This window comes from Sebastes umbrosus, chromosome 19, assembly GCF_015220745.1.
Source record: "Sebastes umbrosus isolate fSebUmb1 chromosome 19, fSebUmb1.pri, whole genome shotgun sequence".
NCBI lineage: Eukaryota > Metazoa > Chordata > Actinopteri > Perciformes > Sebastidae > Sebastes > Sebastes umbrosus.
The window spans coordinates 1,218,737-1,246,517 of record NC_051287.1 but is presented as its reverse complement, the minus strand read 5'-3'; the positions used below and the strand labels follow the sequence as shown (position 1 = coordinate 1,246,517).

Genomic DNA, 27,781 nt, shown 5'->3' with positions numbered 1-27,781 from the left:
TTATTCTGTTGGAGAAAAACAACACGCAGAGACTTCCAGGATCTCCAGTGACAGACCTCAGAACCACTAACCCACTGACACAGAACTCACTCCTCACTCCACTGCTGGCTGCAGCAGCTCAGGAGCAGCACATCTGGAATAAACCTGCAGAAGTCTCCACCTGCGTGCGTCACAGCGCGCACTCCTCTCATGCCTGTGCGTAAACACGCACACGCACACACACGCGCAGAGCAGTGCGCCTGTTCGGTGCCACTTTAACTCTGAGAGTCTGACCAGGAGGAGAGGAACCAGAGAGGAACCAGAGAGGCTGAGAACATCCACACACCGTCCTGACCGCCGGACCCTTCAGAGCAGGTACACTTCTCTTTATTCCTCTTCATATATTAACGTGCGTAAAGACAGATTAGACTGCTGTGTTGTGTGTGACACGCACGGTGTTTGTTTGGTGACGCACGCTCTGCTTTTATTGGGTGACCAGAGAGAGAAAACACTCAGATGGATAAATATTTAACATCTTAAGTCACCAGGACGTCAGATCAGAGATCAGACTGTCACGTGATGATTAACTGATGTGTTTACTGACAATGACGACCAGAAGTCTGAGGACAACAAGACAATACACTTTATTCATAAAAAAACACTTTGAAACAAAGTGCTTTACAAAAAGGAAAAGAAAAGAGCAGAAAATGAACAGTTAATATCTGGAAGTGCATCTAAAAGTGAGAATAACAACATCATTAAATACTAACACCATCAGAATATTAATAATATAATAGTTTTTTACATGAAAGCATCAGTTGATGTTTCTGCAGAGTTGTTTGTGTCCAGATTAAGAAAGAAAAAGAAAACTAAAAACTAACAAAGTTAGTAGTAGTTAAGTAGTTAAATCATATATTTTATTTGTTAATATTTGCAGTCTTGTTGACCTTTTTCAAGGTTTGAATGGATTCCTTTAGTTTAACAAACAACACTGACTGAGTGAGCTGAGTTATTATGTCCTTAATGACCTGTTTGGCATTAAAGTTTTATATAAACTGACATTATCAGCTGTGTTCTGGTGTATTATAGAGATTATATGTGATGTTACAGTGTAAGTGTTGTTTTGGTCCTCCGGCCTCAGTCGCACCGCAGTTTGTGAAATAGTCTCGAAATTTAATGTATTGATTCGTGTACACAAATTTCACATTTTCTTTCGTGATGGTCGGCATGAATTCGTATGTAATCCGCGTCATCGTGAACCTGGAAGTGTAAAGAGTGGCGAACGCTGCGTAGCGAGGAGGTCGGGATGGATAGGTGGGTGTAAAAACACCAGACTTTCACAAGGAGACCGCCACTTCCGATGTTATTTTAACCTAAACCGCGCTCTTTTTCTAAAGCTAACTAAGTAGTTTTGTAGCCTAAACCTAACCAAGTCGATCTTTTCTTAAAGCTAACTAATTAGTTTTTGTCACGTAACTTCTGTACTGAAGTTACGCCACTTCAGATACTGCAATCTTTTACTAAAGCTAACTACGCATGTTTTATTTTGAAAAGACTGGAGCAGAAATTGTCACGTGCTTCACATGTTGCTGGACGTTTGTAGGAAAACGCACGAAAAATACGTTGTTGAAAGTCGTGCTGAGCTTCTCGAAAAAAAAAGGAAATTTGTGTCTATGTAGACGAATAAAAAGATTAAATTTGTAACTATTTCACAAACTGCTGTGAGACTGAGTTGTTGGTATCGATTGGGCTGATTGACAATGCTGTCCTTAAGTACAACTTTGAGGTACTTGTAGTTTAGTTACTTTGCAGAATCACATTTTATATAAATACACAGCAGCATACGATGAGTTAATATAGTTACTATTAGCTTTGTAACATTAAAATGCTGCTTACATCTTTATGCATATTCTAATAATATAATACTGAAAGTGTCCATTCTGCATAATGACTCATTTTACTGTTAATACTTTTACTGGTACTTGAAACGTGAGTTGTGTGCCGGACTGTTTCTTGTCCCGTTAAACGTTGCTGCTGCTGGTCTGGTATTTTGTTTCCTTGGGACAGAACCAGGCTAACTTCTCCCTCTGTTTCCAGTCTTTATGCTAAGCTACGCTAACAGGCAGCAGCTTCATATTCACCGTACAGACTACAGTCTGATCTTCTCATCGAACTATTCCTTTAAGTGCTCTGATTAAAACCACCAGATTTTAATTTAAATAAACATCTTTTACACGGGATGTTTGGGATTGTTTGTTTTGTGCAGCTTGCATCATCTCCCCCTCAGCCTCCCTTCAGTCTCCTCCTCAGCCTCCCTCAGTCTCCCTTCAGTCTCCTCCTCAGTCTCCTCCTCAGTCTCCCTCAGTCTCCCTTCAGTGTCCCTTCAGCCTCCCTCAGTCTCCCTCAGTCTCCTTCAGCCTCCCTCAGTCTCCTTCAGCCTCCCTCAGTCTCCTCCTCAGCCTCCCTCAGTCTCCCTTCAGTCTCCTCCTCAGTCTCCCTTCAGTGTCCCTTCAGCCTCCCTCAGTCTCCTTCAGCCTCCCTCAGTCTCCTCCTCAGTCTCCCTTCAGTGTCCCTTCAGCCTCCCTCAGTCTCCTTCAGCCTCCCTCAGTCTCCTCCTCAGTCTCCCTCAGTCTCCCTTCAGTGTCCCTTCAGCCTCCCTCAGTCTCCTCCTCAGCCTCCTTCAGCCTCCCTCAGTCTCCTTCAGCCTCCCTCAGTCTCCTCCTCAGCCTCCCTCAGTCTCCCTTCAGTCTCCTCCTCAGTCTCCCTTCAGTGTCCCTTCAGCCTCCCTCAGTCTCCTTCAGCCTCCCTCAGTCTCCTCCTCAGTCTCCCTTCAGTGTCCCTTCAGCCTCCCTCAGTCTCCTTCAGCCTCCCTCAGTCTCCCTCAGTCTCCTTCAGATCCCTCAGTCTCCTCCTCAGTCTCCCTCAGTCTCCTTCAGCCTCCCTCAGCCTCCCTCAGTCTCCCTCAGTCTCCCTCAGTCTCCCTTCAGTCTCCTCCTCAGTCTCCCTCAGTCTCCTTCAGCCTCCCTCAGTCTCCCTCAGTCTCCTTCAGATCCCTCAGTCTCCTCCTCAGTCTCCCTCAGTCTCCTTCAGCCTCCCTCAGCCTCCCTCAGTCTCCCTCAGTCTCCCTCAGTCTCCCTTCAGTCTCCTCCTCAGTCTCCCTCAGTCTCCTTCAGCCTCCCTCAGCCTCCCTCAGCCTCCCTCAGCCTCCCTCAGTCTCCCTCAGTCTCCCTCAGTCTCCCTTCAGTCTCCCTTCAGTCTCCCTCAGTCTCCCTTCAGTCTCCCTTCAGTGTCCCTCAGTCTCCCCCTCAGTCCTGTGGATAACTGGAGTGTCAACGGAGGTTTCTGAGTTTGCGTTCCTCGCTGATCCGCTCGCCGTCTGTCAGTCGATCAGTTATCATAGTTGTGGTCGAGCACGTCGTGCAGCTCAACAAGTGATTTAGAGGCGAGAGCATGGAGACGCTGTGAGCGACTCTCAGCCCAACAACCCCTCTCTGTCTGCTGGCTTAGACTCGGCGGCTCCACCCTGACCCCCCCACCACCACCACCACCACCACCATCCACCCCACAGACTGTGGCCTGCAGCGGCCCGTGTCAACCCCCTAATGAAACTGGGTGGGGGGGTGTATTCTCTACAGGGACAAACATTCACAGTCAAACCTGATTAGTGTAAACTGCTGGTGACCAGGAAACAAGGGGTTAAATGGACGTGCGGTCTCGTTATGAATAGGCGGTTCTGTCGGGTTCAGTAACAGGATTGTTTGCCGTCGACCGGCTGCAGCTTGAAAGGAAATGTTCCTCTGAACAGGGTCAACGTGTGCAGCAAACAGCTTCATGAGGACACGGCTTCTAGAAATAGGAACATTTATTCAGGCGGGAACATTAACAGACGACGTTGTTCACTGATCAAACAAATTACATTCAGACGAGCTGCAGAATATATAGAGATGTTGGCAGGTGAGTGAAGACCGTGTGACTGTGGCGAAGGCATCCAAAGCAGGTGTGTCGCCAGGTTTCCGACCATCACGGAGACGAGGAAGTCTCTTCACACTAAATATAGTTTCTTTAAAGGGCAGGGTTGACGATGTTCTCCAGTCTTCACTATTTGTTCTATTGGTTGAAATGGTCTTTACACCCCGACAGCGATCCGTTACTGATGAGCTCTGAAAAAGGACCGGAAAAGAGCCGTCATCTGTAGCTGCTGTAATCCTGTAAAAACCTCTACCAATCACTGCCTCGTGGTCGGCTTGGAAAGAACCAATCAGACGCCTCCCTGCTCGTTCTCTACCCTTGGTGTGCACCAGCCTGAACTCAAAGTGCGTCGCCGCCGCCGTCTGAAAAATGTTTCATAGTAAACTATAAAACCTGATGAATCCATCGGTACCAACGTCATACTAGCGTGGCTCTGACCTCTGACCCGTTGAGATCAGGTATAAAGAGAGAGTAAAACACAGTTGCATGCTGGGATTAAGAAGCAGGTTAACTGTACGGCGCTCCTCAGGGTCAAGTTAACGGAGGGAAAGCGTGGTAGACGAGCCTCTCACGGTGGGGGGGGATGGGTGAGGAGAGGAGGAGGAAGGGTTAAAGGTCACGGCTGATCTGATCTGCTCTTTAAAGTGTCAAACATCCTGCAGAGGATCAGCGCCGTCTCTGAGCAGTTCAAAGGTTTTACAATCAGGACCAAGAACTTCTCCGCTGAGACGGGAACCAACGAGGACGTGTCTCAGTGCAGTACTTAAGTAGTATGTTGAAGTACTTGAGTATTTCTATTTTCTGCTTGAACACATTTTACTGCACAATGAGTACTTTTACTACTGATACTTTAAGTACATTTTATTGTACATTCGATATGGAAACGAGGCGTAAACGTTTCATCGTTCAGGGCGTTCAGATAGTCGACACCTGTCAGATCACGAACATATTTGATTGGTGGGCGCTGAGTGACACGTAGAGGTGAGGTCACAGGGGGCGGGATCAAGACAGGAAGTCTGCTGTTTCCCAGTACGCCATACGGAGCGTCCCCTCCCGCTGCCATCACAGCCCCTCTGTGCTCCACACTGAGGACTCTTTGTGGTGCCGGTCAGGTAGCGGACCGGTTTGAACTCGCCACGTTAACCATGGAGGAAAGTGTACGTGCTGTGCAGTGAATACCCCGGACTGTGTGTGTGTGGACATTGAATACCCCACCCATCACTTCCTACCCCACCCACACACACACCCACACCCACACACACACAAATACATACCAGCTCTCACAGGTGTTGGCGGCGTGTGGCGAAGGTTTTCCAGAGCAGGTTGTCGGTTACATCAGGGTGTTTCCTGGTCTGAATATAGCACCGCTTCACAGCAGCCTGACAGGAAGTCGACGCTCGTTTACGTTTTACAGCTCCAGAAGAGAAGGCTGTGTTTGGTTGGAGGGAGGAGGCTTCACTGCTCTTTTATTCTACTTTCATTTCTACTATTTTTAACTTTGTTTTTTACGGTTACGGACAGAATTTAGCGGGGTAGTTTGGATGTTTTGAAGTGGGGTTGAATGAGGTACTGATCCGGATTCCCTGCAGTAGTACTGGGACGGGGGCAGCAACAAAAGGCATTTTAGACACCTAAGATCAGTTTAAGTGTACGCTATATTTAGAAGATTTCCACCACGTTACCTCGCCGTCAGACAGCACTTCCTGACGGGGAACTGAAGCTCTCTTCAAAGCCACCAGACTCCATTCACAAAAACAGTAATTTTACCTCTCAGAACACGGAGAGTTGTTGCATGGATGTATTAAGGGAACCCGGATCTTGGCGGATCTCGGGCACGTGGAACATGCGCAGTAGTGTCCGCTCGGTCACATGACTCGGTCACGGGGTCCCAACGTTATGCCGTCGTCACAGCTTGGCGCTCCAGCCTCGGTCTGGGTCTCATTCCCATGAACAGAGGAAGGGAAATACCTCTGGATTCAGCTGTTAGTGCGTTTTACAACTTTAAAAACTTATTTTTTTAAATAAAAACTGTTAGAGTGTTCGTAACGGGGAGTTGATTCACCTCAAAATAAATGATCCTCTGAGTTACAGACTTCTCTTTCTCAATGTAAGTCTATGGGGAAAAGTGTTTTTGGGCCCAATGGCATCGGTAGTACCGCTGTTTGGCCACTATGAAAGTCAGGCTCGACGACCTGCGCTCTTCCTGGAGGGGCTTGAGTTGCTGGTCTACCGCTGCCTCCATCGGTTAGTTAGTTTATGTTGTTGTGTGACTTTGGTTGTTTTAAAGGGTTAGTTCAGATCAGAAAGTCACACAATAACACAGACAAACTAACCGATAGAGGCAGCGGTAGACCAGCAACTCTCCTGTTCTGAGAGGTACAATTACTGTTTTTTTTAATGGAGTCTGGTGGCTTTGAAGAGAGCATAGAAGGATATAAAGGGCTGACTGACAGCGAGGTAAACTGGTGAAAATAATCAGAATATAGCGGATACTTAAACTGATATTGATTTTTTTAGGTGTCTAAAATCTCTAAAAGTCTGTTTCTCCATCTACTGTAGTAATACACTGACTATGGAGAAGAACCTCATACAACCACACTTCAAACAATCCAACCATCCCGTTGGTGGTGATAGTCTGGGTCTCTGACTCTGGAGGTGACCTCTTATCAGTTTAACAGTGTCAGCTGGGTGACCTGAATGTTCTCCAGAGTCAGTGTCGGTGGAGGGAAGACGTCGTCGTCATAGATAGCAGCACGTTAAAGCTATTATACTTTTACTGCTGATACTTTAAGTACATTTTACTGCACAATGAGTACTTTTACTGCACAATGAGTACTTTTACTACTGATACTTTAAGTACATTTTACTGCACAATGAGTACTTTTACTGCACAATGTGTACTTTTACTGCACAATGTGTACTTTTACTGCACAATGAGTACTTTTACTGCACAATGAGTACTTTTACTGATGATACTTTGAGAAGCACAACATGCAAACTTCCTGTGATAATGAGCACTTTTAGTATTTTTAAATATATTTTGATGCCAATACACTTAAGTAAAGTTTTCAATGCATGACTTTTACTTTTACTTTACTTAAATAAAAGATCTGAGTACTTCTTCCAGCACTGTTTACATTCACTCAATCATACCCAGTCACAGAGCGATGGCGAGGACGTACCAGGCATCAGAGAGCCGGGGATCGAACCTCCAACCCTGCGTTTAGTGGACGACCTGCATCATGGAACAAAGACAGAAAAACATCCATTTATAGGTAATAAACACAGAAATAAGTGACCAACGTAAACACAGAATACCAGCGGGTCTAAAGGATACACAAGTACAGGTTTCATGTTTTCTACATCTCCTCTCTCTGAATCAGAAATATGATACAGAGCTTGACATGTTCTTCGACATGAATCAGCGTTGACGTCAGTGAGACATGCATGTAACTGAATCCGTACGTTTATTATGTGACCTCCAGCTCGGCCCGAGAGCCGCCGTGGCCCCTCACATCACTCCTAAAGGGGCCCGCTGGGGTTTCTGGTCTCCAGCAGTCACGTAAATTCAAATTTAAGGGAAGATAAAGGTCATTTACTGTCTCTCAAGAGGAACATCTATTTATTAAAAGCACATTAGGTCTGCAACTAATGATTATTTTCCTCATTGATTAATCTGATTACTCAATGAAGATCCCAACGTGACGTCATCAAACGGTCCAAAATCCAGAGATACTCAAAGAGATAAAAACAGACAATCAACAGTCAATACTGGACCAATAGTCTCTTAGACACAAACACCTGAGAAAATACTGCATATATTACCCTTTAAGTTTCCTCCTGACAAACACGGTTCTAACAAATGTGCACATGCCAATTAAAGTCTGGTGGAGACCAAAACCAGAGCTAAAAGAACAAGAAAAAAACAAAAAACCAAGATGGAGACGATCATAAACCAAGATGGCGAAACCAAGATGGCAATGACCAAAAACCAAGATGGAGACGGCCAAAAACCAAGATGGCGACGGCCAAAAACCAAGATGGCAATGACCAAAAACCAAGATGGAGACGGCCAAAAACCAAGATGGTGACGGCCAAAAACCAAGATGGCTACGACCTAAAACCAAGATGGCGAAAGCCAAAAAGTATTCCTTTATTGCTTGGTTTTATGGGCAGTATTTGCACGTTTTAATCCGTCCTGTTTCTCCACTTTGCTTTAAAGCACTTTGAACTTCTCCCCCTGTATGAACGGTGCTATGGATCAGGTCTAATCGTGTTCAGGTGCGTTCGGATCGGGTGTCTCTTGTTTTAAAGACGTTTTATTGCACTCATCTTCTCACTGTAATATAACTCTCCCGGTTCCCTGTAAGCGTCCCCTCGGGGCTCCATCAGACTTTAAGGCTTTCGGTGTTTCACACTTCATTTAGTTCTCCTGCTGCAGGAGGATCTGGGAGGGTCAAGTGGCCTCTCGCTCCCTCTGCAGCTTCGTCATAAATATCTGTCAGCTTCAAACCGGTGGGACGTTTACCGGTGTTACTGGGAAGTAAAGAACCAGAGCTCTCACGGATTAGATAAGGTATGAAACATATATCTAACAGATCAGATCATGGCTGGCGCCACGACTTTTCTCTCCCAGTGCTAGGGGGGAGCTTCACCAATACGTTCAAATTTCATGACTTCAGAGTTACTTTATAAGGAAGTTCTTCTTTTATTTTTAATAAAAGCAGATACGGCACACATCGGCACATTTGATATAAATTAGGGCAGTCAAAGTTAACACGATAATAACGCCTAAACTTGAATTAGTTTTAACGCCTCTAATTTCTTTAATGCATTAATGCAACCGATCTTTTGGAGGTCGTAGCGGGCTCAGTTTTAAAGCTGTGCTTTGCCAGTTAAATGTCAATACCAGTTAAAGTGTGGTGGAGACCAAAACCAGAGCTAAAAGACCAAGAAAAAAAACCAAAACCAAGACGGCGACGCCCAAAAACCAAGATGGAGACGGTCAAAAAACAAGATGGCGACAGCCAAAAACCAAGATAGAGACAGTCAAAAACCAAAAACCAAGATGGTGATGGCCAAAAAACAAAAACCAAGATGGCGACGGCCAAAAACCAAGATGGCGATGACCAAAAACCAAAAACCAAGATGGCGATGGCCAAAAAACCAAAACCAAGATGGCGATGGCCAAAAACCAAAAACCAAGATGGCGATGGCCAAAAAAACAAAACCAAGATGGCGATGGCCAAAAAACCAAAACCAAAATGGCGATGGCCAAAAACCAAAAACCAAAAACCAAGATGGTGATGGCCAAAAAACCAAAACCAAGATGGCGATGGCCAAAATCCAAAAACCAAAAACCAAGATGGCGACGGCCAAAAACCAAAAAGCAAGATGGCGACGGCCAAAAAGGAAGATGGCGACGGCCAAAAAGCAAGATGGCGACGGCCAAAAAGCAAGATGGTGACGGCCAAAAACCAAAAAGCAAGATGGCGATGGCCAAAAAAACAAAACCAAGATGGCGATGGCCAAAAACCAAAAACCAAAAACCAAGATGGCGACGGCCAAAAACCAAAAAGCAAGATGGCGACGGCCAAAAAGCAAGATGGCGACGGCCAAAAAGCAAGATGGTGACGGCCAAAAACCAAAAAGCAAGATGGCGATGGCCAAAAACCAAGATGGTGACGGCCAAAAACCAAAAAGCAAGATGGCGACGGCCAAAAAGCAAGATGGCGACGGCCAAAAAGCAAGATGGCGACGGCCAAAAAGCAAGATGGTGACGGCCAAAAACCAAAAAGCAAGATGGCGATGGCCAAAAAAAACAAAACCAAGATGGCGATGGCCAAAAACCAAAAACCAAAAACCAAGATGGCGACGGCCAAAAACCAAAAAGCAAGATGGCGACGGCCAAAAAGCAAGATGGCGACGGCCAAAAAGCAAGATGGTGACGGCCAAAAACCAAAAAGCAAGATGGCGATGGCCAAAAACCAAGATGGTGACGGCCAAAAACCAAAAAGCAAGATGGTGACGGCCAAAAACCAAGATTCCTTTATTGCTTGGTTTCATAGTTTTATTCTCGTTTCTCCACTTTGCTCAGGGCTCAGTTTTAAAGCCGTGCTTTGCCAATTACAGTGTGGTGGAGACCAAAACCAGAGCTAAAAGACGAGTAGATATTGAACACAAACACGACTTAATCCCGACTTTAAAGCTCAAAACACCAAAACGATTTGAAGCACTGAACATATCAGAGATTTAGACTTACACGATTATAACGTGTGGAACCAGGCTAGGCCGGTGCTGCTGGTGTTTTCGGTGTGTTTTCCTGGCACACGTTATGGCTAACACTTCACTGGAACAGGTGATAGCCACAAACACTCATCATCTGGTGATTTCCATGGAGCATGACGACGTCTTCAACATGACAGAACAGCTCGTAGAAGTACTGGAAGAGACAGAGGGGCAGCTGTGTGGTCGGGTGATCGGCAGGACCTGCATGAAGAAATCAGACTGTCAGAGAGGGACGAGTGAGGCCAAACACTGAGCCATTAGACGTCTCCACTAAGTGTTTATTATTTGGAGAGGAGGTTAAAGGTCGTATAAACACGGCTCTAATGGAACACATTACTGAGCAGAATCTGCTGTTAACAGAAGACTGAATTAAAGAGAAGAACCAAACAAGGCATGGAAACTTTAAATGTGCCAAAGTACTGGAGGTCCAGTCCTGAGAACACTTCTACCTCAAGTACTTACAGGGATCTGATCTAGTAACACATCCAGCCTGATAAACAGTGACTTATTAACAAACCCCATGAAGCTTAGTAGTTTATTTGACCTCAGTGTGGAGGCCGTGTTGGCCCGTTCACAGTTACAATCATTCACTTGGCATCCAGCAGTAACTCTGGGGGGACTGGGAGGAGTCCGGCTGGTCTTACTGGGATAATAAGTTACTTAACCAATCACTGATAGATTATATAATAGAACAACAGTCACAGCTTTAATACTTTCACTACATTTTACTGATTATACTGACATACTTTCACTGAAGGAACATTTTCAGTGCAGGACTTTTACCGTAACAGAGTATTTCTCCAGCGCAGTATTAGTACTTTTACCGTAACAGAGTATTTCTCCAGCGCAGTATTAGTACTTTTACCGTAACAGAGTATTTCTACAGTGTAGTATTAGTACTTTTACTGTAAGAGAGTATTTCTACAGTGTAGTATTAATACTTTTACTGTAAGAGAGTATTTCTCCAGCGCAGTATTAGTACTTTTACCGTAACAGAGTATTTCTACAGTGTAGTATTAGTACTTTTACTGTAAGAGAGTATTTCTACAGCGCAGTATTAGTACTTTTACCGTAACAGAGTATTTCTACAGCGCAGTATTAGTACTTTTACCGTAACAGAGTATACAGCAGGTGTATGAGGGAGAAGGTTCAGGAGGATCAGACATCAGAGATCTAAAGGCCTCTCAGCAGTAAACGTGTGACATCATTCCTCAGCTGTACGGAGGGTAAACAATGCCACGTCTCTATAGGCCAGGTGTGTGTTTGTAGTACTACGTCACCTGTTTGTCCTCAAACAGCTGATGATTCCTCTCTTAGACGAGAGGTAGGAGGACATGTGAAGCTGTTAGAGAGAGCTCACCATGTCGAGGCTCTCTGGGGGACAGAAAGCTTTTAATTCAATGATGTTTGATTATTTAATGGATTATACAGTTAACAATGACATTTTATTTAATTTAGTTTTAAGAGTAGAGGAGGAAGTACTCAGATTCTTTACTTCAGTAAAGGAACAGTGTGTAACATTTCAGGGATCTATTAGCAGTAATAGAATGGAACGTAGTTCTCCGACACGCTGGTTAAACCGTGGTACCGCCAGCAGCCGTCTGACTTCCGTTGCTCCTAAAGTAAAAAGATGAATCAGTTACTTAAAAGGGTCTGTTAGTAAGAATCCTAAATGTGTTGTTAACAGTTTCACCTGTGGCCGTTAAGTCAACTAAAGTCAGCGTCCTGTTGCTGGCGCTTGTGCTCGCTCTACATAGACTTGAAGGAGCATCACTCAACACAGTGAGGAGACACACGTCAGCTAAAAGCACAATATCACTCTATATTTCAGCTGCTTGGCAGTAATGTTAGCTGACCAGACCAAGGTCTCTCCATGAATCAATGCTGATCCTAGTGTTGGCTTTTCCCGCCTCAGCCTCCCGACCGCGGCTGGAAGGAACGGGGGAGACGCCGGAGTTTTGGTGGGAGACGATAACGTTTCTCTCTGCGGAGCCCCGTCACTTCACAAGACACGGGAAACCTCTGTTGGTCTGGAGGAGCTGCAGCAGTTATTTCTGCACAAACGTCCACTGAACATTCACTAGATATTCTCAGAGCTAAACTAACTCTTCTGCAGTGTGGAGTGAGCAGCATGCACGTGAGAGGTGGAGAGAGAGAGAGAAGGAGCGTGGTGTGTGAGTGAAGGCAGGCAGAGGAGCAGAGGAGCAGAGGAGCAGAGGAGCAGAGACTCCGGTCCTGGAGACCAAAGCTACGGTCTCCCCCGCGTCCTCTGACCGCGGCCAACACTGTTTAACAGCTTCACTAGATACAACCAAGAGGTTTTGGTGCTTCACTGGAGTTTGTGTTGGAGTCTGAGTCTGAACAGCGGAGACACACGAGAGCGACCATGGGACACCGACCCGCAATGATTTATACGTGGAACAAGTTACAAACAGTCCCTTTAAGCTCATTTCTTCTACGATGCATGATGTTTTAAAAGTTCTTCAGATGTTTCTTTATGTGAAATCTAAATTTGTGAAGTAACTGAAGCTGTCAGATAAATGTAGTGGAGTAGAAGTAGAAGTAGAACGTCTAAGTACTCAATAGCAGTACTAAAGTACATGTTATATTGGAGCTAATGGAGTATGAAACCCCCCCCCCCACCTCTGCAGCCTCTCTGCTGCTGCAGAGTCTCCGTCCTCCGTCAGCTTCTTTCTCCTGGATCTTCGTCTCTCTTCTCATTTCACACATCAGCTGCTGCAGAGAACAAAGTTTTACCCTCTTTAAAAAGGACATGTCACATCTTTACCCCCCCACCTACACTCCTCCACCTAGTTATCGCTGCCCCCCCCCTCCACCTCCTGTCCCGGTATGCGTAATGACTATTTCCAGGCAGGGAGGGGTAATAAGTGATGTGTGCTGCAGTTATTCTGCTGACTGCAGGAGCTCCACCTGGCAGGGGGGGGGCCTGCAGCGCATCAGCAATCTGGGACGGAGTCAATGAAGATAAGGATGGAGGGAGGAGGGTTGGAGGGGGGGTGGCAGAGGGATCAATCCCAATGACACACACTCTAGCCTCAAAAGAAGCACACTCTATGGAAGTCCAGGGCTGCCAATATCAAAATGAAATAATTCATTATTTTAATCAATTATCCGTTGCAGTCAAAATTCAAGAACTTTACTGTCATTATGCAAGCATGACGAAAATTGCGTATGCCCTCAAATGGTGCATTGTATTTAAAAAAAAAAAAGAAAGACATATCGATATAAGGAATAAATAAGGCATGAATGAGATAAAAGATTGGTAGTAAATATCTGTGATCTATCTATGAAGGTACACAAGCCTCGAGTTCGGCATTTTGGCCGTTGCCATCTTGTTTTTTTGCAACCAGAAGACACGAGAGTTAAGTATAACCGAATGCTGAATAAGACGTTTTTAGGCGACCAAAATGTTACAATTAGGGCTGTTAAAGTTAACGTGAAAATAACGTGTTAACACAAAATCGTTTTAATGCCGCTAATTTCTTGAACGCATTAACGCAATCGATCTTTCCGAGGTCGTAGTGGCTCAGTTTTAAAGCTAGAGTGAAGATACTGGTATCATAGTAAACTATAGAACCTGATGAATCCATCAGTACCAACCATGTCAGACTAGCTGGTCATGAAGGAGGTTAAATAACGCTCCAAACTTACACTCAATTTTGGCAAGGAAAAACTGTCGTGGCCATTTTCAAAAGGGTCCCTTGACCTCTGTGAATGTAAATGGGTTATATGGGCTAGAGTTTGCCATGTTATGATTTGAGCATATTTTTTTATGAAAAATTAAAAAAAATATCAAAAACATTCTAGAAAAAAAGTCAAAAAAATTGCCAAAAATATCCCAAAAATGTCCAAAAAAAAGTCAGAAAAATATCCCAAAAAATCCCCCAAATTTCTGAAAAATGTCAGTTAAAATGCAGAACAAAGGCAGAAAATCTAATGATAGCATATTGTTTTATGCTAAATGCAGTACCTGTGAGGGTTTCTGGACAATATCTGTCATTGTTCTGTGTTGTTAATTGATTTACAATAATAAATATATACATACATTTTGCATAAAGCAGCATATTTGTCCACTTCCATGTTGATAAGAGGATTAAATACTTGACAAATCTCCCTTTAAGGTTCATTTTGAACAGATAAAAAAAAGATATTTATGATTAATTGCGATCAAATATTTTAATCGACTCACAGTCCTAACAGAAATAAATGAAATTTATTGGCAGTCTTGGACTTCCATAAAACACATCCCTGTTAAAGTGGAAGTGAACTGGTGAATCCCTCTGTGTTTGGGCTGCAGTGTGTGTGTGTGTGTTTGTGTGTGTGTGTGTGTGTGAATGAAGCCTGAGGTGTGAGGGTGACGCTGCACTGTGGCACAGTCTCCCTCTGAAGTTGTGGACTCTTCGGTGTCACCGGGACATGTTGGATGAACGGGACTATTTACTGCACAGTACGTACATAATGCTTACATGTATGTTTGATCCAGAGTGTGTTGTGTGTTGTGTTGTGTTGTGTGTCCTCTGTGATGTGAAGCTTCTAACGGGACGTCCTGCTTGTGCATCGAGGACAGACATGCTGAGTTTTAGTATTTTGAGAGAACTTTAGATCCTTAATGTGAGATTGTAAACGGCTGTAGATGTGCTGCAGTCTCAGAGTAACATCAGGGGGGAGAAACAGCACTGCAGATGTAGAAACACTGCACTGAGCTGCATGCAGATCATGTTAGAATAACTTCTCTATGTGTTGCACCAATGTCATAGAATAAATCTATTCCCTGACTGTACATTAGTGTGACCATAGACATACTGTATATACATAGATGCTGCATTGGACGCTTCAGCTGAGTGTATACCGTAGGCTGACACAAACTAAAATACTTTTGTGACAGAAATGTCCTTGTTTAAGGTTAATACTTGTAGAGAGGTCCCTGTGTAATATAATATAATATAATATAATATAATATAATATAATATAATTTAATTTAATTTAATATTATATTATATAATTAATTTAATATAATATAATTTAATATTATATAATATAATATTAAATTATATTATTTAATTTGAATGCTTTCAGTCTATAGTCTACCGCTAACACTGCTACTGATAATACTATTATGTACTTACTAATAAGAGCAATCAGAATAACAGGCAAATAGTAGTACATAAATAAATAATGGTAACAATAAGTATTAGTATAATAATATTATTTATGATCTGAATTTATTTAAATAATGGTGATAATACAACAATTATAAAAACAAAATAATCAGTGCCATCAGTTTAATTGTTTGCAATATTAGATATCATTTTGAATGTGTATCGTACATTTCATGTTTTAAACACCATATGTTAGATATGAACATCAATAAGCTAACATTAACTTTTATTGATTAGTTAACAAAAATGAACGTTAGATAGCTCTTATCTGATGTTACAGAAGGAAACGTTTTGTAAAGATGTAACATTAACTTAAAGGAAAATGTGATATGATAGTACTAGTTTTTAATAATTGCATAATAATTGATTGAATCATATCGAAGGACAGACCGCTGATCCAGGAACCGGAAGCAGTGATGTTATAACGTATTTAACAGTTTTTCACCAAAATCTTTGGGAAAAAATTCGGGGGAAAAAATAGTACTGAAAAATTTCCGAAAAGGCAAAAAAAAGTCAGAAAAAGTCTGAAATATGTCCGAAAAATATCCGATCAATGTCCGAAAAAAAATATCAAAAAATGTCCAAAAATGTCCAAAAAAGTCTCAAAAATATTCCCAAAATGTCAGGAAAATATCGGAAAAAAAGTCCCAAAATTCCCCCAAATTTTTGAAAAAGTCCGAAAAAAAGTCTGAAAAATCGTTAGGTTAAATTAATGTTACTCCTCATAGATCATAAACGTTTGAATATGAAACGACTCGTTGAAGATATGTAGACGTTAGTGTTTTTTATCCAGAAAAACGGCAGCTCCCCTGTTCACTTATACTGTTAGTCTTGCCCTGTCCAATATGGCGCCCACGTTGACGTACGCTCCAGGAGTCAATGCAGCGTCTATGTTCTGTATAAACTGTATGTCTGAGTGTAACCCCCTCCATCCTCTCTCTCTCTCTGCAGTGATCAGACCCCCGGTGTGGTGATTGAAGATGATTCCTGTGCTGATTTGTGCGTTGATCTCACTGAGTGTAGCCGACAACGATTTAGACACTCTGTACCCTGAACTGGAGCACTCCAGAACCATCTATGTCACAGGTGAGACTGTGTTTGTATGTTATGTGATAACGTCATGCAGAGTTCTGCAGAATCAAGACGGACCTCTTCCAGCGTCCAGAGTTTGGTTGACTCTGCAGCGTCATTAGTTGTTCAGTTTATCAGCTGGTTCTGCTGCTGCGGCTCAGAGATAACTCTGCTCTTTGGGGATTATTAGCTCAGTGAGATAACGCTTATCTCATCACTTACTGATGAAAAGTTTGTCAGGATTTCAAACACTGTAAGAAAAACACGGCCGAGGTTCCGAGAATACGTTGTATATAATTTATCTAAGAAGCTGAGAGCTTTATGAGCTCAGCTGACATCTTTTACCAGTTAAAGGTGAAACATTAAGACAAAGAAACGCAGATTAGTTCAATGTGACGTCTCAATAATACAGAATATTAGTCCTTTTCTCTGATTGCTCTTTTTACTGTGAGATAACTTTACTACGATACGAACAAAGACTGCGTTCACATATGAAACATTTAAATGAGTCATAATAGATTTCATTTGAATCCTATGGCCACATGTTATGACATAGAAATAAAAACTAACTAAATAGAAACTCATTTAAATAATTATATATAAGAATAAACAAACTAATAACTAAACCAATTACTAAAAAATTATAACTAACTAACTAACTAACTAACTAACTGACTGACTGACGAATTAACGAATGAACGAATGAACGAACTAACGGACGAACTGACTAACTGATGAACTGACAAACTGACAGACTAACGGACTATCGAACTAACGGACGAACTAACGGACAAAGTAACGGACGAACTAACGGACGAACTGACTAACTGATAACTGACTAACGGACGAACTAACGGACGAACTGACTAACTGATAACTGACTAACGGACGAACTAACGGACGAACTGACTAACTGATAACTGACTAACGGACGAACTAACGGACGAACTGACTAACTGATAACTGACTAACGGACGAACTAACGGACGAACTGACTAACTGATAACTGACTAACGGACGAACTAACGGACGAACTGACTAACTGATAACTGACTAACTGATGAACTAACGGACTAACGGACGAACTAACTGACGGACTAACGGACAAATGAACAAACTAACTGACTAACGGAAGAACTAACGGACGAACTAACGTACGGACGAACTAACTGACTAACGGACGAACTAACGTACGGACGGACGAACTAACTGACTAACGGACGAACTAACGGAAGAACTAACGGAAGAACTAACGGATGAACTAACAGACAAACTAACAGACGGACAATCACACTAACTAACAAACACACTAACTAACTAACTAACTAACACACTAACTAACTAACTAACTAACTAACTAACAAACACACTAACTAACTAACTAACTAACAAACACACTAACTAACTAACTAACTAACACACTAACTAACTAACTAACTAACTAACTAACAAACACACTAACTAACTAACTAACAAACACACTAACTAACTAACTAACTAACTAACTAACTAACTAACTAACTAACTAACAAACACACTAACTAACTAACTAACTAACACACTAACTAACTAACTAAGTAACACACTAACTAAGTAACTAACTAGCAGTATGTTGGTGCTTTATAGTAAACGTTATGCTCCTTTGATAAAACTATATGAGATAAAGACGGAGAATCAGAATGAGGCTTCAGACCGTCACTAACATCAGAAACAAAGTTCAGTTTGATGATTCAGGAACGGTCAGCTCACCTTTCACAGTCCACAACACGGGATCAATGATCCATCAGCTGTTTGATCACTGATCAGGTGAATTGACAAACACTGGTATGTGCTTACACAGCAGACGAAGTGAAACGCTGCGGTGGTTAAACAGCCAATCAGAAAGCCTGTTAGTGATGGAGGCTGAAGGTCACAGCAGCAGAGGAATCACATGCTGAATTAAATGTGTGTGTGCAGTAATAGTGAGTTCAGGCGATCTATTTATTCCACCTTGTGAAGGCTGCACACATCTGAGCTCCTACAGATAGACTACTACTACGTCTGGTGTTAAAGGAGCAGTTCTACATTTAGAGAAATAGACTGCTTTATTTCAGAGAGTATTTCTGTTGTGAGCACGTTAGCGGCCTCACAGAGCCACCAATATGACTGTTGAGTCTTAATCCTGTCTGTGTAAAGAGCCAGACTGGCTGCTTACCCCTGCTTCCAGTCTTAATGCTAAGCTACGCTAACCGCATCCTGACTCCAGATCATCATCATCATTCACAAACAGACGTGAGATTGATGTTGATCTTCTCTCAGTCTATGTCTGTATGACAACAGGTCCAGACAGTAGTAGTAGTCGATATGTTGTTTTTCTTGGGTGTAATGACGTCGCTGTATTGCAGAGAACGGCCCTCGACTCTCCGTGTCGGCGGAACAATTGAAGGTGGTGTCGAGGCGAGGAGGAAACGCCACGTTACCGTGCAGGATCCGAATGGACCAATCACTGACACCCAGTCGCAAGATGAGGATCAAATGGACCAAGCTGACCTCAGACTACCTGAAAGAGGTCACCATTTAGTTTATAAATTAAACATTATCTGTGTTTTTAGATTGTGTTGTTTCCATGTGCAGCATGTTTTTAAATTAAAGGAGCACTCCATTGGTTTTCTTATGAATCAAACTTTAATTTTAATTATTATTTGGAGAAGTGGGTCTCCATTGTTTGTATGTCGTGCTCTGTTAGCATGCACAGGAGGCACATATATGCACATATACACTGAGCGACAGTTGATGTCAGTAGCGTGCCGAGAAACGTATCAGTACACCCGTAAAACTTTAGCGCAGGTTTAGAGCGTTATTTAACCTTCTTCGTGACAAGCTAGTCTGACATGGTTGGTACCGATGGAATCTTCAGGTTTTATAGTTTCATACGATACCAGTATCTTCACTCTAGCTTTAAAACTGAGCCCGCTACAACCTCCGAAAGATCAGTTGCATTAATGTGTTAAAGAAATTAGACGCATTAAAACAATTTTGCATCAACGTGTTATTATCTCGTTAACTTTAACAGCCCTAATCGTAACATTTTGGTCGCCTAAAAACGTCTTTTTCAGCATCCGATTGTACTTAGCTCTCGTGTCACTTCTGGTTGCAAAAAACCAAGATGGCTACGGCCAGAAACCAAGATGGCGACACACTCAAGGCTTCGAAAAAGGCAGTCCACAAACCAACGGGTGACGTCACGGTGACTACGTCTATTTCTTATAAAGAGTCGATGGTGTCGGCCAAAACAATGCAAGTTTTTGTGCGAATTAAACAAACGAGATAAAACGTGTTAACTTTGGACGGAGCCAGGCTAACTGTTCCCCCCGTTTCCAGTCTTTATGCTAAGCTACGCTAACAGGCTGCTAGCTTTAACGGACAGATATGAGAGTGGTCTCGATCTTCTCGTCTAACTCTCCATTGGAAAGCGATCAAATCTATTTTTCAGATTGTGTGAAGGACAATGTCAGTGCTGATCCTTCTCCATCTTGCTCTAGGTGGATGTGTTTGTTGCCATGGATTATCACAAAAGGAGTTACGGCAGTTTCCATGGACGCGTCCACCTACAGGGCTCCTCTCCCATGGACGCCTCTCTGGTCATCACAGAGATCACCCTGGAGGATTATGGGAGATATAAGTGTGAAGTTATCGACGGGCTGGAGGATGGAACGGTGGTGTTGTCCCTCGACCTGGAAGGTAAACTATGAGTGCAGAAATAAAATGTCTATTTAATGTCATTGTACTTTGAGAGGCTGCAGTCGGACTAAATATAGCAGCGAGTGCTCGGGGGAAAGTCAGCAGTTTGTCCTGTAAGCAGAGAGAACATCAGCTTCATTATGTTTGAGACATCAGCCGTTTACTGCCTCGAGAGGAAAGCGCTGGCAGCGGCTGACTGTGCTTACACAGCGACGCACGCCTTCGGTTAAATAATCAAATATGAACCCCAGAGGACACATACTGTACATCAGACCGGAGGAAAATATAATGAGCTCGAACCTTTAGTTAGAGTTAAGTATAAGACATAAATGTTAAATATCCAAAGTAATATCAATAATATATCCAAAATGATATCAGCAAAATATCTAAAATATTATCAGCAAAATATCTAAAATAATACCAGTAAAATATTCAAAATTATATAAACAAAATATCCAAAATATACACTAGCGTGGGTTTCCCCCAAAAGGGGGCGTGGCCATGAGAGCCTAACCTGGATGACGTATTGCCGGTCCGATGTACGCTAGTTTTATCTTCTAACTGTACGTCCTCTATCATACCTGCAGGTGTCGTCTTCCCTTACTTCCCCCGCCTGGGTCGCTACAACCTCAACTTCTATGACGGTGAGCGGGCGTGTCGCGACCAGGACGCCGTCGTGGCCTCCTTCGACCAGCTGTACGAGGCATGGCGAGGGAAGCTGGACTGGTGCAACGCCGGCTGGCTGAGCGACGGCTCGGTCCAGTATCCCATCACCACGCCCAGAGAGCCCTGCGGAGGCAAGAACACGGTGCCGGGCGTCCGCAACTACGGCCTGAGAGACAAAGAGAAGAACCACTACGACGTGTACTGCTTCACCTCCCACTACAAAGGTGTGTGTGTGTTCACCTGTATTTAACCAGATGGTCCAGGAAACAGACTAAACAAAAACCCCAGATCATGGTCGGGGCCATAGATTCTAACTAACTGATATTATAGAGCCATGGTCGGGGCCATAGATTATAACTTATTGATATTTCAGAGTCGTGGTCGGGGCCATAGATTCTAACTCACTGATATTTCAGAGCCGTGGTCGGGGCCATAGATTCTAACGTACTGATATTTCAGAACCGTGGTCGGGGCCATAGATTCTAACTTACTGATATTTCAGAGTCGTGGTCGGGGCCATAGATTCTAACTCACTGATATTTCAGAGCCGTGGTCGGGGCCATAGATTCTAACGTACTGATATTTCAGAACCGTGGTCGGGGCCATAGATTCTAACTTACTGATATTTCAGAGTCGTGGTCGGGGCCATAGATTCTAACTCACTGATATTTCAGAGCCGTGGTCGGGGCCATAGATTCTAACGCACTGATATTTCAGAGTCGTGGTCGGGGCCATAGATTCTAACTCACTGATATTTCAGAGCCGTGGTCGGGGCCATAGATTCTAACTTATTGATATTTCAGAGTCGTGGTCGGGGCCATAGATTCTAACTTACTGATATTTCAAAGCCGTGGTCGGGGCCATAGATTATAACTTATTGATATTTCAAAGCCGTGGTCGGGGCCATAGATTATAACATTGATATTTCAGAGTCGTGGTCGGGGCCATAGATTATAACATTGATATTTCAGAGTCGTGGTCGGGGCCATAGATTCTAATTTACTGATATTTCAGAGTCATGGTCGGGGCCATAGATTCTAACTTACTGATATTTCAAAGCCGTGGTCGGGGCCATAGATTATAACTTATTGATATTTCAAAGCCGTGGTCGGGGCCATAGATTATAACATTGATATTTCAGAGTCGTGGTCGGGGCCATAGATTCTAATTTACTGATATTTCAGAGTCATGGTCGGGGCCATAGATTCTAACTTACTGATATTTCAGAGTCGTGGTCGGGGCCATAGATTATAACTTACTGATATTTCAGAGTCGTGGTCGGGGCCATAGATTATAACTTACTGATATTTCAGAGTCGTGGTCGGGGCCTTAGATTGGGCTGCTTTTGGACTTTTATTCTGAAACCTGTTGTGTTTATATGTTTATATTTGTGTGTGTTTTTGTCGCCACAGGTCGATTCTACTACCTGATCCACCCGTCTAAGCTGACCTACGACGAGGCGGTCAGGGCGTGCCAAAAAGACGGCGCTCAGATCGCCAAGGTCGGCCAGATGTACGCCGCCTGGAAGCTGCTGGGCTACGACCGCTGCGACGCCGGCTGGCTGGCCGACGGCAGCGTCCGCTATCCCATCTCCAACCCCCGCCGGCGCTGCAGCCCCACGGAGGCCGCCGTGAGGTTCAGCGGCTTCCCCGACAAAAAGCACAAGCTGTACGGCGTGTACTGCTTCAAGGGCCACAACTGAGCTGCACACACACACACACATCAGCATGCACACACACACACACACACACACACACATTCATACACTAGTGGACAGTAAAAAGAGACGGAGGTGAACTCATTCAAACTGTGATGCTTTATTTCATGGAAACCTTCAGACGTTATTGTCAGACCTGACTTGAGGGAGAGTTTACACATATTTAAGGTTCATATTATTTAATCAATGCCTTTGAATAGAGGGGGGGGGGGGCGGGGGGGGGGGGGGGGGGAGGTTGGATATCAGCCATACTGTCATTCAAAGGACTCGTCATATCAGAAAGAACGACACGCCTGAACCGACTCGTGGTTGGACGGATACTTTGGGCACTTCTTATCAACGCTGCCATGAAACACAGCTGGAAGAAATCCTTTGACGCTCGTCGTCAGGTAGGATTCACAAGCCTTCTCCCGACCATACGTAACAAGGTGCTACTACTGGTGCTTTGTACTTCATCACACCGTCCAGTATTTTATGTTTTTATACACAAAGTGACAAACATTTGTTTATGTTTTCTAAGTAGAATGTTATTATCTAGAAATGTACTTTTTTTTTATATATACTGTAGAAAAACATTATTATTTTTTGGCCAAGTCTCTTCGGTTTACATAAAGCGTAAAAAAAACACTCCACAGTTACTATAAAAAGAAATCAGATTTTGCACTGAACATGTAGAAGAGGCCTAAAGGAGGAGAGACGAGGCCGCGGTAGAAAACGCCTGGCATGAGTAGAAGCAGTGCCGCTGCAGAGTCGCTCTCTGTTTGGCTTCGTCTTAGACTTCAGAGCATGACTTCGCTTCTACGAGCACAAAGCTGTTGATCCACACCTCCTATAGTATCTATCCCGCTAGCTAGCGCCTTGAGAAAAGGCTATTTTTGATACAAATACTGTAGTTTCTTATAGAGAACGAGCGGAGCCGAGGCGGGCGCCGTCTGTGACCTTCAGCCCTCTATGATCCCCTACACCAACGCAAGAGATCAAACTTGACTTTTGAATCTGTTATCCAGCTTGGGGTTGAATCTTTAGGGTGCATTCATGATCTCACAAACGTCTCCATGTGACTAAAACATATAAATACATTTTGGTCCAAAGACTTAAACCAACATCAGGTGCTGAAGTTAACACTGCATCCGATCAAAGAGTCTGTGAGATCAAGATGTCGCCACGTAAAGAAACACGTGTAGATTTCTCTCCCGTGAGGTTTGAATCTGTTTGTACGGAGTGCTGAGGTCACAGATGGGTACACGCCAGGCCCTGAGCGAGCACGGTTCTCCTGGCGGCGACCGGCTCCCTGATTGCCATCTGAGCTCTGCAGAGACTCTGAACCGGCCGACCCAGCGGGCCGGCAGCCAAACCTGCACCGGCCCGCTGAACCAGACAGAAATACAATACGTTCACAACACCGGTGATTCCTGCGTGGAGGCGCTGAGGGCTTCTACCATGTAAGGGTATCACAGAGGAAACGGTGCACATTGATCGAGGGTAAGCTCACCGTACGCGCTCCCAGCTGGCCCCGACGCCGGTTTAGGTCATCCACTTGGTTCTGGTGTAGAGTTAGCTTTACTTGGCTCCACCTTTGACAAGCCACTGAACAACCAGACACATCATCACTGAAGGACTGCAGGACGGACTCATTGAAGCGGCTCTCTGCAGTGATCAGACGCTGGGAAGACAAACACTCGCTGAGGAGTCAGAACTAAAAGATGTATGCCTCTTATTGTAAACAAACCTTGTTTAAAGTGTCAGTTTGTTAAAGGGACAGTTTGACATTTTGGGAAGTGCAACCTCATGGAAAGACGCGAGGAAGTCACAAATCGTAACTCATCCCTTACGGTCCCATGTTCCTATGTTCTGTTGATATAAACTAACATTGTAACAGATTGGTATGGGCTGTCTTTACATCTTTAGTATCGTCAGTCCCGTGAGTCGTTAGTATCATCAGTCCCGTGAGTCGTTATTATCGTCGTTCCCGTGAGTCGTTAGTATCATCAATCCCGTGAGTCGTTAGTATCGTCAGTCCTGTAAGTCACGTGAGTCGTTAGTATCATCAGTCCCGTGAGTCGTTATTATCGTCAGTCCCGTGAGTCGTTAGTATCATCAGTCCCGTGAGTCGTTAGTATCGTCAGTCCCGTGAGCTAGTGAGTCGTTAGTCAGTGAAGTTAACATCAACCATGACCGTTTCCTAACACTAACTAAGTGGTTGTGTTGACTAAACCTAACTCCCTGTGAAAACAGAAGTTTATTTTGAAAGGACACTACGCATGTAACGAGCGTATATTGACACGCCGTCCCCGGTCCGTCCAAAAGTAACGCTAGAGGGGAACCCCGTGCGTCGGTCTCTGATGCCGAGGGACGCTGACCAATATTCATATTCAGCGTACAGACATGAGACGTACGGAGCTTCTCATTTAACTCTCAAACGTGTTTCCCAAGATGTCAAACTATTCCTTAAAAGATCTGAAGAAACTCTCAAATCTGTTGCCTTTTATTTTGTGTATCTGACCGCCTTGTTAATAACTGCAGCATCACGAGGAGACCTGTAGGGAGCCAGAGACTAAAGGACAATAAAACTGTACATAAACCAGGACTCTGCCTCCGTCTCTTCACGCTGAGCTCACTGAGTTCAATATTATCACAAATACAGCAGGACAACCTCAGAGCAGCCACACGAGCAGAGGGAAAGTCAGCAGAGCCGGGCTGTGATTGGATGGAGGACGGAGCGTGATTGGCATGGTGACGGAGCGTGCCAGGTGTAGTTCCTGGGTGATGCAGTAATGTTTCCAGAGGGCGGGGCGCCGCTTCATGTTTTCCTGACGGGAACACCGAGGCCATTCATGGTGCTGCTTTCTGTGAGTTTAGGAACTGAACACGGGACTGTTTCAGGATCTGAGTGACGGCTCGGTGGTGACGTGATTCGTGTTCACACGCTGGTCTGTTTGATAGGAAGGCGTCAGCATTCATTTACTCTGCAAATACATACAATAACATACAATAACACTAAGATGAAACTCTAAAAAGAAGCTCTGTTTATACGTTTTTAGCAACTTTTTTCTCAAACTGGTGTTCAGAATTCAGGAGGCGCCATCTGCTGACTAACAAACAGAATACAGGATAAATCTGTTGATCAATATTTGTCTTATTGTCACCAATCCTCAATTAAACACTGATCCTATATTGAAAATAAATAAATTTAAATAAATAAATGACTCGATAAATAAATAAATATGTCATTAAATGTATGCATAAAGAATACATTTGCATGTGTAAAGAAAGGTATACAAAAAAAAATACTACTAATACTAATTGTTGGGGAATAAATAAGGAGTGACATGCAAAGGGAAATCATGCATAAATAAATAAATAAATAAATTTAAAAACAAATATAAAATAAAAAATAAATAAATGAAATAAATAAATAATAAATTCAAAAAAAATAAATACAGAAATAAATTAAACGAAAAATTAAACAGAAGAGTAAATAAATGAGGGAATTAATACAAAGATAAATAAATACAGAAATTTAAAGATAAATATAAAATAATATGAAAAAATAAATAAATGTATAAAAATCAATACAAAAATAAATAAAACGGAAAATATAACAGAATAGTAAATAAATGAAGGAATTAACACAAAGATAAATACATAAAATAATAAAAATAAATGAGAGAAAATTAAAAAAATAAATAAAAAGGCAAATTAAAACAGAAATATGAATTTGTGACACATTATTTGTATATTTATGGCAAAATTTATTTTTTATATTATTTTTGCTACATTTAATGACATATTTATTTTTTTGTCGAGTCATTTATTTAATTATTATTTTGGCAGGTTCTGTCAATAAAGTGGAATAAAATAAAACTACACAAACACAGGTTGTGTTATAATAGTTCATATTATTGCACACACAGCCGACAATGACACTGAAACCAGATGATGGACATTTGTTTTCTCAAACAGGGAAAGAAACAACGATTACATCAAAATGAGCTGTGATGAGCCACAGATACAGCGAACCCCATTAACCACATGGAGTAGAAGAACATTACAAAAATAACACAAACACTGACAAACAATATATATAAAAAAGGAAAATGTATGAAGAACATGAAGAGGAGAAGGTCAAACACACAGTTTTCACATTTCCTTATTCGATGGATTAAAAACAGATTCCAGATGTGTAGCAGAAGCGATATCTACAGAACCTCCAGCTCATAACCTGACTCGGAGTCATAGAAGATGTTTAAAACGATGCCGAGCGTTTTGGTGAATTCGTTGAGTTAAAGACAAATGTACGGAAGCCCTGAAAGGCAAGCGCGATTTTATTTTTTCTGGTGATCCATTTTCTAAGTCTGATCTAAATATTTTTTTCTGCTGTGTTCATGAATAAAAAAAATATTCTACCAGGATAATCTTTTTTTTTCTGTGTGAAACAAGTGAAAACAAAATTCACATTTGTAAACTTTATACATTCCAGATGTGTCACAGTTTATTTCCTGTTACAGTGGATGTGAATGACATAAACTGACAGGAAGTAAACATAGACCCACGCTGTTGCCTAGCAACGCAATGTCGTTGAAATGGTCTTTATGTACCTTGTGTTTAGAGAACATGCAGAAATAATTAAAGCTCACCTGGAAGAAAACCTGAATGCTTATACCTATTTAGAACACGGGGTAGTGGTGCCCTCTGGTGGTGGAAATACACATTACAACAACAAACAGAAAAATCAGACCAAAAGAAAAAAAAAAATTCTTCCATCTGTTTTCAATAAGAAGCAAAAAAAAGAAATAAAGTAACTTAGAAAATGTTTTTTTTTTCACCTGTTTTCATACAAAGTAGAGAACAGAAAAAAAAAATAATTCAGAAAGATTATCCCAGCTGTTCTTAAATCATAAACACAGGAAAGAAAATAACTTAGACCAGACTTAGAAAATGGATCACCAGGAATAAAAAAAAAATCTCTCTTGCCTTCCGGGGCTTCCGTACGATGGTACATGCAGCTCGTTCTACGTGATCACATCTGTAAACAGTAAAGAAAGTCCTCATTAACAGAATCACTTCAGTTCCAACGACCTTTATTTAATATCACAGTCCATTCATAGTTTTAAAGTATACAATAAGTTAAATTCATATGGCTTCATATAGTATCTATATTATATATATATCCTATGATTAATAGAACACA

At 42.6% G+C, this 27,781-nt stretch overlaps 1 protein-coding gene across 2 annotated transcripts; it reads left to right on the top strand.

Moving 5' to 3' along the window:
* On the top strand, positions 1-24,642 carry hapln1b (hyaluronan and proteoglycan link protein 1b). 2 transcript variants are annotated; one of them, XM_037752202.1, is made up of 6 exons: positions 1-354; positions 16,368-16,502; positions 18,872-19,035; positions 20,009-20,207; positions 20,795-21,097; positions 22,286-24,642. In XM_037752202.1, the coding sequence occupies exons 2-6, from the start codon at positions 16,397-16,399 to the stop codon at positions 22,573-22,575; spliced, it is 1,062 nt and encodes a 353-aa protein (XP_037608130.1). In that variant the 5' UTR covers positions 1-354; positions 16,368-16,396; the 3' UTR covers positions 22,576-24,642. The 2 variants fall into 2 exon arrangements, with proteins under 2 accessions (XP_037608130.1, XP_037608131.1); XM_037752203.1 differs by lacking the exon at positions 1-354 and adding an exon at positions 14,558-14,704.
* Positions 24,643-27,781: the final 3,139 nt, after the last annotated feature.